This window comes from Lepidochelys kempii, chromosome 7 (assembly GCF_965140265.1).
Source record: "Lepidochelys kempii isolate rLepKem1 chromosome 7, rLepKem1.hap2, whole genome shotgun sequence".
Lineage (NCBI taxonomy): Eukaryota > Metazoa > Chordata > Testudines > Cheloniidae > Lepidochelys > Lepidochelys kempii.
Genome location: NC_133262.1, coordinates 6,103,955 through 6,121,351, shown reverse-complemented (window position 1 = coordinate 6,121,351; position 17,397 = coordinate 6,103,955). Strand labels below are relative to the sequence as shown.

Here is a 17,397-nt window from a genome sequence, read left to right as displayed (position 1 = left end):
GTAACACACATTCAGGCAATGGTAGCCTTAGCCTTTGAGATTGTTCCCAAGGGTCCCACACCCAGCAGTCAAACAGCTGACAGCTTCAATGATCACAGCACTGCTGCTGAAGCCAGGTGACTGATAACTCCAGTCACAGAACCGTCGTTGCTTCTCTGATCCCTATGTCCCTTCCTTTCCACTCTCCCCTTCTGTCTTAGCAAGACTGCATGACACAGATCTCTTCCTCCCAGCTCCCCTCCGTGCTCGGCTTGTCTTACTCATGCCTTCCCAGGTAGCTTGTACATCCCAGCAGCCTTTGCACAGGTGGCCAAAAAAGAGGAAGTGATCTTTTGCCTGGGATCTAGCAAAAGCGATGGTTGGCCGTGTGTTTTGGAATGAAATTCACTCACGTGGATGTTCAAGGCTTATTATGTGAATAATTGATATGCCAAAATTTGGCCAAATTTTGAGCATCAACACGTAAAGAATTACACTTTCCTTTCCCCCCTTACTTCAAGTGCTGTGACAGAGGAGTGAAAAGAAACTAGCCTTTCAGTGTAACATTATTATAGTGCCAAACCTATTCTGGATCCTAAACCACCTGCTCAGATTTTAGTTAAAAAGATGACAATTCACTTTTTTGAAGACTTTTGCTATTCTTTGAAACGCTGTTTCCCCAGTGGCTTTGATTCATTAACACATCTCGGGCATTTAAGGATATGTATCAAATCTTTATGAGGATTGAGTCAAGCAAAACAGTGTGAAATTTGTCTGACTTAATAGCACTTCTTTTGGGAGTTGCACACACTTCAGAAAGTAAAAATTTGGCTGTTGGTTTGCCCTGTTGTCCTTACCAGACATTGTAAACCATCATGGCTTTGCCAGCCTTTGATTTTCAAAATAATTTAGTGTGGAAATAATTCTCAGCTTTGTTCAAATCCTGGGCCCTGTTCTGCTCCCATAGAAATGTTATGGTTCAGGGACTGATGCAGAGTGATCACTGTGACCCAGGGACAGGCATAAATGGATAATTTATGATTGTCTTTAATATGTGAAGAATGTCTTCGCCATCTTACTGTGCACTAGTTGGGAATAAATTTTCAACAGGAACTAGTGATTCTGGCTGCCCATCCTGAGACACCATAAATAGGCCTGATTTTTAGAACTTAATGGGAGTGCTGGTCCTTTTAAGGTGTCTCCGGTTGGGCACCCAAACATGGAGAGCATCCAGAATCACTCTTAGCTTTTGAAAATTCAGGCCTAGAGCTGCGCAAAATGGAATGGTTTCCGTTTGCAGGATCTGGTGTAAACACTCCCTTTGGTTTCAGTCCTTACCCCTAAAATTCCTTTTGAGTTTGGGTTTCAAAGAGAGCCCAGGTATAGCCACCATTTCACCTGCTCTCTTGCACGGTTTGGATATGAAATCATAAATGAACCCATGTTTGTTCAAAGGGGCCTTTCTGTGACCCGGAGCTGAGCTTCACATTCGTAAGCAAAGACTTGCTTGGATTCTGACTCCTTAATAAATGTTTCTCTGTCGCGCATCCCTGCTGGCGTGAAACAATGTCAATCCACTGGATTGGGCAAGTGGAACAAGCAGCCACTGGACTCTTTGCTTGAGCATATGGTTCACTTGAACCATTTCTGCCCCAATCCAGCAAAGCACTTTAAGGCTGGTGAGTAGTCCTGCTGAAAACTGTGGGACTCCTTGTGTGTCTAAAGTTCAATGTGTGCTCGCATGCTGTGCTGGTTTGGGGCCTTGGCAATTTGATTGTGACCAGCCGTCTGTGTTTTACCGGCCTAGCACCATAAGCTCCAGTCATGGCACAATACTTACCGTGCTTTATTTTATAGTGCTCGGCGACTTGTGGCATTGGAGTGATGCACCGGTCAGTGCAATGCTTGACCAATGATGACCAGGCGAGCGCTTTGTGCCATGCTGATTTAAAACCCGAAGAGAGGAGGACATGTCACAACATCTATGATTGTAAGTCTACAGATTGGTGCTTTGCACTTACGGTGGAGCCAGAGAGGCACCGAGCGCCTGCAGCTCCCATTGACTTCCGTGAGGGCCGCAGTCCTCGGCACTTCCCGCATCAGGCCCTTGATTCAGAAAAGCGCTGAACATGTGTGTGATTTCACTGGAACCACTCCCATGCTAAAAGTTAAGCATATGTTTAGATGCTTCACAGGCTCAGGGCCTAAGCGCTCCCAGAAGGAATGGTGATGTACAATGACAACTTGACTACAACTATTTCAGTGTCATTTCAGGTGAATTACCAAGCAGCTGCCAAGATGTTAAAAGACTCAAAGGTGTCATTGAAGATGGTGAATATTACCTGAAAGTGAAAGGAAGGATATTAAAGGTGTGTTTCTGCAATCTATTCTGCATTTCTTGAAGCTGCAAGATTATCTTCCACCATTGCGTTTCCCACCATGCTTTTTACAGTCAGTGTCTGACAAAATTATGATCTCTTTCACTCTCAGATATATTGTGCTGGGATGCAGACTGGCAGCCCAGAGGAGTATGTGACTCTTGTCAGTGGGTATGCGGAGAATTTCTCTGAAGTGTACGGCTACAGGTAAGCAATCTCTTGGTTCTGAGCTTCATGCCGCTTTGTTTTCCATGGCAATATTTTCCTGTCATGAGTAGAAAGGGTTTTCTTTTGATTTAGATTACATAACCCGACCGAATGTCCGTATAACGGGAGCAGACGAGAAGACTGCCAGTGTAGGAAAGATTACACAGCAGCTGGGTTTTCTGCCTTCAGCAAAGTCAGGCTGGACCTGAACACAATGCAGATAATAAGTGAGTAAAAAACAGGGTCTCTCTTAACCAAATGGAGCTGTAAGGACAGACAAAGAGAGGGAATTCAGTGTGCCATGTTCTTGGGCTGTCTTGTGAAAGACCTTCTTTCATTTTATACCTGATCACCCCAAATCATTCAAATGTAGAGCTCATCAGATCTTTCCCCTGAAAAGCAGTTTAGGTGCACTAGGAATGATTAAACTATATCACCTTAAGACAGGAAAAAATACAAAATAATGACTGTTTTCTCATTCCTTTGAATTATCTGTTACCATGCTGTGAACTCAGCCTGGTTTATGCATTGGTTTGTTGATATTTTTATATTAAATTGGAATCGAATTGCAAATATAACCCTGGAGAACCTGGCCCTGCATCTCTCTCTCACTCACACATGTCATTAGCTGCAATTGCAGGATAGGGCCCCAGGGATTCAGAGATGCTCATCCCTGCGTGGAGCACCCCGGTATATAACTCCCAGTGGTGCAACTAGAACTGAACTCTGCACTCTTTAAGGGCCTGATCCAATGGCCATTGAAGTCAATAGGAGGATTTCTCTTGACTTCCGTAGGCAATGAGCCAACCCTAGGGAACCAGTCTTACTCCTGTTGAAGGCGATGGGAGCTGTGCTACTGGCTTCGGTGGGAGGAGGATGAGACATATAAATCCTATGTCTGCCATGCCCATGGACGCTGGGGGTGCATGTCTGGTGGCCCACTGAGATTGACTCCAAGAGGAGCGCCACACACCTACGTCTAAGGGTAGAATTTGGCTGGGTATCACTTTTCAGTAAATATTTTAAAAATACACCATAGTATTAGTACTGGCATTGAGGGGGCAAAGATTGCAGATTTTTAAAACGGCCGGATAAACCAATCTCACATGATTGCTATCACTTCCTTTGCAAATTGCTAGGCACCCTGGCAATATCCCCACCATGTGAGCTATAGAATCTAGGAGGTTCCGATTTTCAAAGGAGCCTAAGGGGATGAGACACCCCAGTCCCATCGAAATACAAAAGGAAATGGCCATTTAATCTCCATAGACGCCTCTGAAAATCCCAGTCTGATTTGTCATACGTTATTTTAAATCAATCAGCTGGAATTTTTCACGAAGCCCTTCTAACTTTGAAACAATAGTTTTGTTCTGTTCCACTGCCTTGTTTTGTTTAAGGGAAAATATACACTTTGGATGTTCATATGTTTTGTGTTACTGGTGGGTTCAGATTACTGGGAAATTTTCTGCTGTGAGAATATAACCAAAACCATTATGTCCGTGTTAGTTGTTTTTTTCTACACAATCAAATTCATCAAGGTATTTGAAGACATGTGCAACTTTCAATATGTGAGGACCCCCATTTGGGTCAGTGCGTTACTCGTGTGCGGAATGTTACACGTGTTCTTAAGCAGCCTGCTGAACTGGGGTTTTACTGCTGCAAAGCCAAGAGACAAGATCTTGCTGAACTCCCTAGAAAAATGTATAAAAGCAAATTGCCCAGATGTCCTGGTTAGCAAATAACGTGTTCAAATTTCTCTCTCTCCCCATCTGCCCTCTCTGTGCTGCTCACCAAATAATTTTCTCAGCAACTGATTTACAGTTTGCACGGACACATGATGGTCGACCTGTTCCTTATGCCACTGCGGGGGACTGCTACAGTGCGGCCAAATGCCCACAGGTATTTGACAATAATATTTCTTAGGGACTGGCTCCATTTATTATGTTCAGACTTTATATTAATTACTCTTGATCACATCAGCCCAGCTCCAACAACTGTCACATTCTCATCTCAGCAGTCTGAAACTTTCTTTTGTCTGTACAAAGTGTACTTTCTGTTCTGCAAACAGCCATTGGGTTTATTGGGAGACAACCAGCGGGGTTCAAAAAGAGACATTCCATAAAGCCAGGCCTGATCCAACACGGGGAGGCAGAACTGACAATAAAGGGGAAACGAGAGTAAAAAAAAAAAATGATTGGGGAGGTTTTGCCTGATGCAGTTTGCACTGGTGGGATCTATCAATCTGGGATACTTACCTGGCCCCTGACAGTAGTATCTATGCATCTTGCTTTCTTTAATGCATTTATCCTCACAGCACCCCGGGAGATAGGGCAGTACTATTACCCCACTTTTCAGATGGGGCACAAAGAGACTAAGTGACTTGCCCAGGAAGTCTGTGGCGAACAAGGGAATTGAACCTGGATCTCCCAAATCCCTGGCTAGCACCTTAAGCTCTGAACCATTCTTCTGCTAGGTTGAGCTATTAGATCAGTGGTTGTCAACCTTTTTCATTTGCGGACCCCTAACACATTTTGGATGGAGGTGCGGACCCCTTTGGAAATTTTAGCCATAGTCTCCGGACCCCCAGGGGTGCGCAGACCACAGGTTGAAAACCTCCATTCTCTGCTAACAACAACCTTTTGCAGACCCATTAGACATAGTCTGTGGACCCCAGGGTTGAAAACCACTGTATGAGACAGTCAGAGGTGTGTGATGTAGCGGAATTGCAGGGGTGGGTCTGGGGTTGAGCAGCAGATCTGTGAATCATCAGCATAACAGTGATGCTTCACGCTATTCGAGTGGCTGAGGGCACACAGGCTGGCTGTACAAAGAAAAAAGGGGAGAGTCAAGCAGGGAACCTCAAGGGACTTCTGCACAAGAAGAACAAGAACAAGGATGGAGATCAAGATAGTACGGTCACAGGGTGCTAAGGCGTAGAGAGAGAGGACAACTTTACCAGCCAGGCCAAGAAGAATGCAACCAAAGAGGGGGTGTGGCTGGAAAGGGGACAGAGCCAAACAGTAGGCGATCAAGGAGAAGGAAGTCAAGTGAGCAGGAATAGGGATCATGCACTTGAGAAGCCAAGAGGCAAAATGGAGGATGGAGATGGGCTTGTCATGAGGCTTGCAGGAAGGTTTTTGGAGGCCGGAGGGAATGTGGCGTATCTGAAGGCTAAGGGGAGAGTGGTTAAAGAGGGTGGAGAGCGGATGGAAGAAGAAGGTTGAGAGTTGGAAGGGAATGGGGCATTTAGGAGAGAGGAGCAAGAGAGACACCTCAAGTTGGAGATCAGGTTGAAGGAGACCGTGCTGGGAAAGGTGTGTGAAGAGAAAGATTGAGGCAAGTGAAAGGCAGTGGAGAGAGTCCTCCTCAGATAACACACGTGTTCCCACAGAAAATGCAAGCAAGAGGAAGTTGAGAGTCAGAAGCAGAAAGGGGCCAGCTGGGGGTGTGGGCACAGGTGCAGCCAGTGAGCAGCAGAGCAGTTTGGCAAGGAAGATGGTGGCGCTGAAGGCAGAATCAATCAGTCTACTGACGTCTGTGTGATCTCCTGGTCTCCGCGGCAGGGGAGCAGTGCGCTGGTGTTGGGGCACACACAGCAGAGGGAGAGGAGGGCAAAGGGGCCAAGTGTGGAGATGTTTTTGCAGCCTGCAGAGGAAAGAGAGGGAAGGACAGGCCCAGTGAGCTGGAGAAGTTTGGTTGTGACCAATATGCACATTTGGAAATGCTCTAGCATGCAGGGGGCGCTGGAATGGGAGGCCAGGGGGTCACGGCCCTCCCACTTTTTACCCATTGACGGGAAGGGGAGGGTGGAGAGGAGCGAGTGGGGGGCGGGATCTTAGGGGGAAGGGGTGGTGCAAGGATGGGGGAAGGGTCGGGGTGGGGATGGGGCCTCTGGAGGGCAGAGGCGGTGCGAGGGCAGAGCCTCCGTTCGGGCGCTGGTAGCCCCTCCCCCACTTTTAGGGACCTTCTGCCACTCCTGCTAGCATGTAGTAGCTTCACCCTGACGTATACAGTGGTGTACACTGTATTGAAATACAATGGGTCAGGAGAAGGCCTGTTTACATTATGTTACAGGTGCCTCATTTAGCCTTCTAGGTGTCATCAGCTTCCAGCACAACCAGCGTATAACACTGTTGAATTCTGGAATAAGAATAACGAGTGATCGGTTCTGAGAGTAAGAACTTGTTTCTCGACCTTCGTCATAGTCGGAGGGTCTGGGAGCGAGGTTTAGTGAATAAGGAGTCCAGGAAGCTGACGGAGGAAGAGAGGTCTCTCCATTTCCTTGCCTTCCAAGCTGATGTCTTTCTGTACAGCACCATGTCTCAGGGATTGACTTGTTACTTCAGGAACGTTCATGAATGTTGATTTCTCTCCACCTAAGTAGATATTTGGCATTTAATGTACTCGCTACCTCGGGAAATTCACATTCCCGAGGTAGTGAGTACATAGAGCACAGCTAGCCGCGATCTGCCTTTTCCTAGCAGAGCAGCCATCTTGGACTCCAGATCAGGCTGAGATAACAGCCAGCAGATTCACGGACTCTGTGTTAGGTGGAAAGGGGTATTTCAAAGCGCAAAGTCAAGTGGGTGTTTGCTAATGGGAGTTATGCATAGGCATCAAGTGTCGACTTACCCCTTCATTTTTTGAGCATTTTTTGCTTCTGGAAATAGAAGGCGAGTTAAGTTAAGGACATACCTAAAAACCAAACAAAACAGAGTTTTGATTTTGAATTAAGTTGGGGTGGGGGAGAAGATAGGACAAAATAAGGTCATGGATGCCCTCTGCGGGTGAGAAGGGAGGAAAAAAAGCTCTGAAGCGAGGCTGAGTTGAATGCAGTTCTCTTCCATGTTCCAGGAGCTGATGAAGCAGCTTGCAATGGGAAGGCCAAGAATGCCCTCAGCTGGCCAGTGGTGGGAAAGCAGCCCTCTTCTTTGAAGCCCCAAATGAAAAGAAATTCTTAATCTGAGTCATGCTGTGATTTGTACAATATGTGCTAATCACTCTCAGGGCTTGGAAAAATTGAAAACATTGCCGGCGAGATCTTGTTAGAAAAATGACACCGTGGCAGGTTGTTACAGAAGCGTGCTTGCAACAATGAAGAATAACATAATTTAAATATGGCTCAGGGGTTATGTGGGGTCTCAGGTCCCTTGTGCATCCCTCTCCGAGCGCTTTTTGATTGAGCCATTTCAGAAGGTATGTCTTTGTGGTAATCGATGTGTTTTTGTGTTTTTAGGGTCGCTTTAGCATTGATCTTTACGGAACAGGGCTTTCGCTAACAGAAACAGCAAAATGGATCTCGCAAGGGAATTACGCGGTGTCGGAAATTCAAAAATCCCCAGTAAGAGAATGAGCGTATTAATTCTGAATCTGGTTATACCCGCTAATGGGAGGTACCTAATTTCTGTGTGCCGCATTATCTTGCATAGAATCATTCTTCTAACAGCATATCGTAATGAAATCTAATGTAGGCATTAGATATGTGAAGCATAGCCCATAACTTTGTGTGCGTGTGTGTGGGAGTAGGACAGGTGTCGTAAACTTAACTTGATTTGAATTATTGCAATTAATTAATGGGTCTGTTTAACCGTGAAGCTAAAATCACTGAACACGGTGGTGCAGACGCATCTTTCGTTAGCAGGATGGACCACACTCTGTGACCCTGCCTCAGGAAAAGTTCTTGCTGGGAGCTTTGCCTGAGTCAGGGCTGCAAAATTTGACCTCATCGGCCTTTTCTATCTATAATGTCTAATTTCATGACCAAGAGCAATCAGTAAAACCAATAATGGGGGTGTGGCCATTATTATTTGCTTGCAGTAGTTTTTAGAGGCTCCAGCCTGGAATCAGGATCACATTTCACTAGGCACTGTACACAAATATAATGAAGAAGACAGTCCCTGCCCCCAAGCAGCTTAACTCTTTTGGCTGCTAGAGCAGTTAATCTTAAAGACTCACTTAGTCAGTGTTTGTCCATCTGTGTGGGTAGATATTCGGGTTAGATGCTGGCTTATCCCTGGTAAGTATTAGATGCTGGTTGTGACAGACATGGCAATTTCCTGCAATATGCTTGGAAAACCTTACTGAATTAAGTTTACGTATGTTTGGAGTCCAATGTATTAAATGCCGAGGTTCTGCATTATTGTGGGCTGGGGTGATCAAGGGGCTATATTGAACAATGCAGCAGACAAGAATGATCTTTTGGGACAATATGCAGGATGTGGAATTCCTGGGAACTCTCTGGGAGGAGGTGAATACAGATGCCATCTGCTGGTTCGCCAAAACGCAACCTTTTGAAGCCAGGCCCGGAGGAAGGGGTTGTTGTCTGCTCATTACCTGTTTCCGAAGGTTGGGGATCAAAGGCCGAAGCTGAAAAAAGAAACAGGCTGCTCTGTGCTGTCGGTGTCTTGTTCTGAGCTGAGGCTGTTATGAACTTGTAACCACAAAAACTACCCATTGGGGAGGTTTGAGGGACTAACTCCGATCAGAGCCCTTGTTAGAGTTGGAGAGTGATCTCTGGTCAGCTTATTAGCATGTGTGTGTGCAGGGAACTGTGCTGTCTGGAAAAACCCCGGTCAGGAGGGGGAGAGGCAGGGGTCTCCACCCAAGAGAGGTGATGGCCAAAGAGCCTGGAGCCTGAAGTAGGTGCCCCTGAGGGACCACAGAGGTGGAAATACAGGTGCAGTTGCCCTGAAGTGTGGTGCTGGTGTTACTTAGAGAGGGAAAGAGGAGAAAGGCAGAAGGGGTGGCAGACAGTGGGAGAAGAGGGTGTCAAGGTATGAGGTGAGAAGAGAGAGGGGAGGGAAAGTGAGAAAAGATAAAGACTGAAGCTAGCGGAGAGGAAGAGAAGAACCAAGCAAGAGAGTCATTCTTGGGGTGTAATGTCTGCAGGCTGCGTCCTCTTAGAGGTCATGGCTAAGGTTTTCAGAGGAGCCTCAGTGGGTTTCGAGGGGAACTGGACATCTGACTTGCTTGCAGCATGTGGTCAATGGGAGGTGAGGGGACAGCAGCATTCCAATGCAAGACTATCCCTCATCCCTGTGGATATTCACCTCTCACACCTTCCCCCCTCCAGATATTGATCATGCTTTGAACTCTGAGAATCAGTGCTAACTTTTGGAAGCGATTTTGTTCATTATTTCCAGAGTCTGGTATTATCCAGACATCAGTGCCTCAGAGAACCCCCATCTACAACCCCATGTCACCATAAGCATTTCACATATATACCGTGCATTACTTTCCTGCTCTATGGCTTGGTTATTATTAGTACTGTTGCTCCGTGGCCCAAGCGGCTAGCCAGTTATCCAGGTTTTGCAGGATTGCTTCCATTAGGAGAGATGGAAGGTAAAAGTCAGGTATATTCTTTGCTGAAATCCTATTTATTTACAAAGAATGTGCACAACCTCCTGTTTCCCTGAACACAGTAAGAACAAACAATAGCAGGCGGTTACCTTGCTTCCAAGCCTGCCTCTCCAGGCAGTCATGTGTCCCAAGGAACTCTCTCTCTGCTCTCTTTCTCAGGGTCATGCTCACCACTGCTGCTCTCACAGTCTGTTCGCTTCACATGTACACACGTGGCATGTCAAACAAGCCCTTGGCCCTGTGCTTGCAATCAGTCCCAAAGAAACCCTTCTTATTTCCCTCAGTTAGTTCTTGCTCAGGCTTGTCGTGCACCCCAATGCCTTGGGCAGTGGCTTCTACTGTTTTCGCTATCACTATATAAAAGGAGATTAATTGCTTCTTCCAGTTGCCATTTAACCAGGTCTAATGATTAAAGCCCTGCCTGATGGCAGCCATTCCCACCATCCAGCATAACATCATTTATTATTTGTATTGTGACAGTGCCTAGAAGCCATGCTTATGGCCCAGGACCCTATTTGTGAGGACCTCTCTTCAATAAGGATAATGCCACTGGTGTCTGAGCTGGTGCTTTCTTCTGGTTTTAGTCAGTCTGGACTCTCATAACAATGACGTGTTTCGTTCTCAACCTTTTTATCTCACTTTGCTAAAGATTATATTTTGGTGGGAGGGGGGAGAGGGTTTGGATCCGGCAGTCGGTTTTGTGCCTGATTATGGACTAGGGTCAGAGCCCATCCGTAGGGGTGGTGAGGCCCTGTACTGCCCCAGGGCTAGTACCAGGCGGCAGAATACCTCCCTGAACTCCCCCAGCACAAGGGGCACTTGCAGCCACTACCATGCCCGCCCTTCCTGTGCACCAGTCTCTCTCTGCTGACCAGTGCATGGAGTGTGGTGGGGAAACAGGTGTAGCTTTCACTCTTCTCTGCCCCTTCTGGCTCCTCTGAGGGCACTGAGCGCCCCTAGAGTAACAGGAACAAAGCAATCTCTGCTCCCACCTTAGTGCAGGGGAGTCCAGCCATGGCCCTGTCCTCTTCTCCTGCATCCCTTTGCCTCTCTCCTCTCTTTCCTTGCAAGGTTAGCAATTCTGTCTGGTCCTTTGGGGGGCAGCTCAGTGCTGGGGGAAGCTCCTTGTGCTGCGCCCCACTCTGCACCCATGTCAGGACCCAGCAGAATCCAGCCTTAGATTGGTGTTTGTCAGTTTCAGGGTTCTCTGTTTCCCTTGGGACAGCTGATGACATCACTGGTACCTAATACTGGAGCGGAACAGCTGCTTCTGCTCCACTTTAGCTGCCAGTGAGCTCAGGACGCAAAGCCCTGGGTCCGAGTCGTGGCCAGGACAGATCTATTCAGCTCCCCTTCAGGAAGGAGAAGCTTCAGCAGCAAACCTCCAGCAGTCGAGTTAGGTGCTGGGAGAGGCAAATGAGGCAATTATAGTTGGCAGAATTAAAACAGACCCTGAGGCACATGGCTTAGTTTGATTACCCTTTTGGCAACCTGCCTGGCGTACTTCTTGGGGTGTAAGTGCCAGAGCAAACCGAAGGAGAGAAGAAATACCAATCAGAGATGAGAGCAGTCTGCTACAATCACAGATCAGTAGCACCAAGTGCAGGATAGAGTTCATACACTGCAGTTTACAAATAAGTGCTCTGTGCAGGTTTGCACTGCACTTAAGTCCAATTTTCAGGTCATCTATGGCTTAATTCCCCTCTGAAGAGTATCTGTCTCTGGAAATAACCAAGGGGGGGGGAAGGATGTTCTGTAGACAATAGGCGGAGGAGAGCACCAGATTCAAATCTCAGTTACTGTGGTGTCAATCCATTGAATCTGATGGGGTTACACTGGTTTAACCGAGATCAGACTCAGGCCTAAGGTCTTCTCATTCTTATCTGTCTTTCATCATCTATCAGTGGTCTACAGCAGGGGTAGTCAATATATGGACTGCAGGTCAAATCTGGACTGCCAGACACTTGTGAACAGACCCAGAAATCTTTTTTTTATTTACTGGAGCTGGTGGGTGGTTATTGGTGGGGTTATTTGTTTTTTTCTTATTTTCCTTTGGAGTCTGGACCTTGACCAAGAAATCTGGACCTTGACAAGGGATAGTTGACTGCCCCGGTCTACAGCTTAGAAAGGCTGGAGAACGATGTACAAATCTGGGAGAATAGCAGCCAGATCTAGTGATCTCCACATTCCCACAGCATCACTTTTTGTCACATCTGGGGCTGCTGAGCCACACCAGGCTTTTCCCCTGCAAATAAAAACTTGGATGTAGTGTTGGCAAACATTTTTCCTTGCCTTTCACATGCTCGGTAACGTTTGAGGTGCAGTTTCTTTCCAGCTGTCTTGTTTCTCCTGTCTAATCTGTGATCCTGTACAAGGGGAGGAGACGAGTAATTCACTCATGAGAAAGTTCTTTCTGTGGGGGCAAGCTGGAGAAAGCTCAGGCCTAGAGGACTTCCCAGCAAATGGCCTCTTCCTTGGGTGTCATTTCTTTTGGCAGTTCACAAATACTCTACTTTCTCTGCATTCAAATGGGCCAGCATCTGACCTATTAGCCATAAATGTAATTACATTTGCATCAAAGGAAAAAATAGCTGTTAATTTATACATCGTTATAGATTTTGGGGAGGAATTTTTTCCCTTCCAATAAACATTTTCAGTTTTATTATTAAAACACCCACAGACTTGGGTATCTGGAAATGGCGGCATTTGATTTTCTCTGGTGTGACATGGTTTGAGACATCATTTCTGATTTTTCCCACAGGATGGTACCAAAGTAATAGGGAAATGTGGTGGTTACTGTGGAAAGTGCACTCCATCATCTGGAACAGGCCTCGAGGTTCAAGTGTTATAGCAACGGTAGGTTCCCCTTGTTTTTGGTGCTAAGGGAAATAGTTCCAGGAACGTATTGCTCAAGAAAAACACTCCTGAGTCCTATTGTCAAACCAGATTTAGGCACCTAGAATTCTGTCTGCTTGGGACTTAGGTATTTTTTAAAATGTTACCCTGAGTGCCTAAGTCTCTTTTGAAAATGGGATTTGGGATTTGGGCTTCTAAGTCACTTAAGTGCTTTTGAAAATGTTATCCAGTATTTAAACTCCACTGGTATTAAAATTTGACTTGTATATAATGCCTTTAATTCTAAAGGGATTATCAAACAACCATATAAATTCATACAGCTTCACAGATACTCAGCCACCATTGGGATGGAGAGGACTGCCAGCTGGCACATACAACACCAGGCAGGGAATTGCTTTATGTCCTAGACACCAGGACAAACCACTCCACTTGAAGAAAATACCAGAGATCATATGGACCAAATTTTCAGAGAAGGTCCACATGCAAAAAGGCATGTTCATTTGTGGACCTACATGTATGCCTGCATTTTCCATGATTGTACGCACATTTACTGAAATTACATGTGCAGAATGGGGATTTAGACATCTAAATATTGATTTGCATGTGCAGCAATTACACATGCAGTCATGGTAAGTGCAGTGGTAAATCACATGTGTCCAGTCTTCAGTGTTCAAATTGCCCACTGAAAATTTAGTCCCCCATTTCCATGTAGGCTGGGCCTCTGTTTTTAAGATGTTGTCCAAAAGACCCCACACTGGAGATAGGTTGATTTTACTCAGAAGTACAAAGAGTTGTGCTCCCTCCATTCTCAGCTGGAGTACAGCCCCTTTGACCATAGCCAGCAGGGGTCAATTAGAGCCCCTCCTCTAACTTACACCAGGCCCTCAGGCTGAGCAGCTACACCTTAGAATCAAGGATCCAGTTACACTTAGGGTTGTGGTTCCTTGATGGCTTCCCCCATCCCGGGCTGAGTGGATCACAGCATAAACCGCTTGATTCTTCACCATTAAACTTCATGGGAATTTGTCGATTTTCTTGAATGGGAGCAGGGTCAAGCTCAGGGAAACAGTGAGACTGACGGTACACACAGAACTGTCATATGCAAACTGAAAGAGGTGGAGAAACAGGTTTTCTCTGCTCTTTTCAACTCTTGCAACCTTAGGTGCTACCTGTAACAATAGCAGATATCACACTTTCACATGGATATTTGATTTTCGAGTTGGCTTCCGCAAGCTGTTCCGGCTCCAAGTCCTTTTCTGATATAAGAAGTCAATGTTTCAAAAGCGAAGATAACCATCTTACTAAACCATGTAACTTGTTTGTGTATTTCAGGTTTTCTGAAAGCAGGGAGATGAGATGGATGAAGGATATAGTGTTGCAATACCTCTGCCTTCTACTTTTGTACTTGTGTGTGTGTGTGTGTGTGTCTGTATATATATATATTGTATATTCTTAATGATGTAAAGTATAATATTTATGGCTGGAATTATTTATTTTGATTTAATATTTTTGTACGTAAAATGTTTATATTAAGGCTGCTTTTGCTGTTTTTTGTGTTAAACCTTGCAGTCAAACCACTGCATTTTACGTACTCTACATTATATGTAGCATTATGACAAAAGTGATACTTCATTGTCACTGTACTCAGTTGTTTACTTTCAATCAGTAATTTTTCGTCTTGTTGCAGGCTGCTTTGGCCTTTCAAGGTGCTACACAATTTGCATAGGGGTATTTTTGGCATTTCAATACAATCTTTTTATAAGGAAAATAGAGCAGGTTGGGGGTTTGGGGCTTGTTTTTTTTTTTACTTATTAGGCAGACAGCATTAAGGGAACAAATGAAAAATGAATACAGCGTTTGCTGTATTATCAGTCATTATCTTTTAGGTATATTTTTAATTTCATATGACCTCTGTGGCCAGTGCTATCAGTCGCTGGTTTGGTGCTATCACAATGTATTTATTAATTCTCTGTGGCTTTAGACAGTTAGCTACAGTACCACCATAGAGAAAGGGGGGAAATGGATGGATGAGCCAATTAAGGTAAACTAAGGTCTAACCCAAACCTTAGGATCTCACCCTGCTAATGGGTCCAAAACTCGAAACCCATTTTTAAGGCTCGCAAAACCTTGGTTACATTTTTTAAATTAATATAGTCTAATTGCATCCGCTGTGGGACTTCCGTCTGGAAATGGGGTGCTGGATTTGTCCAAGACAGTGTGATTGGGCCATATGTTCCCATGGTGTGTATGCTGAAAAGTATAGCAAAATCTGCCTCAAAATTGTAAGAAGCCAAACCCGCCTACTTCGTATTATGCTCTTGGGAGTGGGGTCTGCAGAAATGTGGGAGGGGTCATGGAACAGCCAGGACACCCTGGAAAAACATCCTAACTTACCTGACAATGCATAAGTTACTGTTCTGGGCTATCCTAACTCAATATCAGCAGACATCTGGAATGCTTCAGTGGATTTCTATACATACAGGGCCATCTGCAAACAAGAGGGGATGAGTAAGCTTCATCTCAGACTTACAAGGTGTTTCAATCAGTTCACGTTGTACATGCAAACACCCGGCCCCTCTTACACATGCTGGTTAATGTGTATTAGTGCATTGCTTTGCTCTTCCCCAGCAAAGCATCTGTAATCTTTGGGTTTCTTCCATCCATGCACAACTGATTCTGTAGTCCTTGTTCAAGAATAGCTCCCACTGGAGTCAAAGTTTGGCTGAGTGAGGACTGCAGAAGGGTCTTTGTCTGTATGTCACCAGCCTTGCTGCCTATTACATATAGACCATCTACTCAGAACTCTGCAGTACATCTGTGGTGGTGACTTGGCGAGACTATTTTTGTAGAAGATGACTCTGCCCTTTAATTCTTTCCCTACAGTTTTACTACACATGGGAACATACTGCCCATTCTCACTATATTTTTGGTGTGATCAGAAGCCAGGAACTCTCAGGAACAGTATGGGAGGGAACATCATGGGACTTTCACCAATGTGGGAAACCAAAGAGTTTATCCAAAAAATTGGATAAATACCTTTATTTTCGGGTGCACACACTTACCAAACCCAACCTCAGAACTTTTTGAGCTCCTGTTAACCTGCATTATACTTCAGCCATCACTAAGTAGAGCAAATGTAATCAGTTTGTTGAAACCTATAGTATCGATAAACTACAATCATAGAAACGTAGGGCTGGAAGGGACCTCGATAGGTCATCTAGTCCACTCCCCTGCACTAAGGCGGGACTAATTGTTATCTAGACTATCCCTGGCTGGGATTGTCTAATCTGTTCATGATCATGTCCACTGATTTATAATCCATGCTTTTGCTAGGCTATCATCAGCATCTTTATTCTGCCATCTAAACTTGGTCTATTTTAGAATGAAAATTGCTAGCCAGATCCCCAGTGGGTATAAATTGACATCACGCTATTAAAATCAACAAGGTTATGCTAATTTCCACCACTCGGAAACTCTGGCCTTTGCCTACTTTGTCAAATGTTGCCTAAGAATTCATGCATTTAATGTTTGGATCCAAAAAGAGGATATATTATCCCATATCCATTTTGCATTTTATATTTCACCAAGTTGTAGGATATGGTCCTACGGCAGGCAGATGAATCGTTTATCACCAACCTGGATTGTATGTTGGTGAGTCATGGTAATGAAATGACACCCGCAATATTTTTTGAGAAAATGCCAAAAATACCATTTCAAAGTATGTTTTATTAAAAAAAACAAAACCAGGGCGAGGGGTGAGAGAGTAGCTATGAAATCATGATTTTGTGATTACTACTCGTCATTAATACTTCTGTCCTGTAGGGGAAAAGGGAAAATTGCACTAACTTTTGGAGAAAAACCAATGGTGCTCAATTAATGCTTGGACAGTACAGGCTGATTTTATTTTCTGGAATGAAGTGAACTAGTATTTATAAAAAAGAAATAATATTTAGACCTGTATGCATTCCTTTCTACCCTGTAGTTTAATAACCGCCGGCAACAGAGGCAAGAGAAAGCTAAAATTATGAAATAAAGTGTAAGGGAATTATTTATAGTTGCTTATCTTTAGAATCACTGATAGATTTAAATAAGTTAGAAGAAAAGGTGGGGACCACTGAGATATTCGTTCTTGTGACGTAAATATAATTCTATTTTTTGCTGTACCAATGCCATTATTTTTCTAAAAATTGTTTTTTTCCAAGCACTTTCCTGTACAAGGTTATTTTTTTCTTTTCTTACCGCCAAAAGGAAATGAAAAGATCTGTAGCATGTGCATTTGTGGTCTCTTTTTGCCATTATCGCGGCTCACTACATGTGCGCTATTGTAGAGATCAAATACTTTGTACACAAGGGAATAATTCGTTGCTGATCAAAGTGAATGTTACACTAACATCTCTTTTCCCAAGCTTTTGATTGCTGGAGTTCTTCAGTGCAAAGGAATGAAGGAACCATCGGAGACGTAGTACGCACATTATCAAAAGTTTCGGAAGGTAGGAATAAGGTGAAATATTATGGGCCACATCCTCAGCTGGTGGAAATAGAGTAGTAGCTCCAATGAGGCCCACGCTAATTTAAAGAGTTAATCAAAAACGGATGTCTTTTGGAAGGAGGGATGGTC

The 17,397-nt window shown here is 44.7% G+C and overlaps 1 protein-coding gene across 7 annotated transcripts in view; it reads left to right on the top strand.

The window, feature by feature from the left end:
- ADAMTS9 (ADAM metallopeptidase with thrombospondin type 1 motif 9) overlaps nt 1-17,039 on the top strand; it is a 135,655-nt gene extending 118,616 nt beyond the window's left edge. For 6 of the 7 annotated variants that reach the window (XM_073351003.1, XM_073351002.1, XM_073351004.1 and 3 more), the window contains 8 exons: nt 1,837-1,969; nt 2,254-2,348; nt 2,470-2,564; nt 2,658-2,791; nt 4,372-4,463; nt 7,801-7,905; nt 12,685-12,779; nt 14,112-17,039. In XM_073351003.1, coding sequence (XP_073207104.1) covers nt 1,837-1,969; nt 2,254-2,348; nt 2,470-2,564; nt 2,658-2,791; nt 4,372-4,463; nt 7,801-7,905; nt 12,685-12,774 — 744 coding nt within the window. In that variant the 3' untranslated portion in view covers nt 12,775-12,779; nt 14,112-17,039. Of the gene's footprint in view, nt 1-1,836; nt 1,970-2,253; nt 2,349-2,469; nt 2,565-2,657; nt 2,792-4,371; nt 4,464-7,800; nt 7,906-12,684; nt 12,780-14,111 lie in introns of those variants that run through there. The other variant, XM_073351005.1, reaches the window with a different exon arrangement.
- Nucleotides 17,040-17,397: the final 358 nt, after the last annotated feature.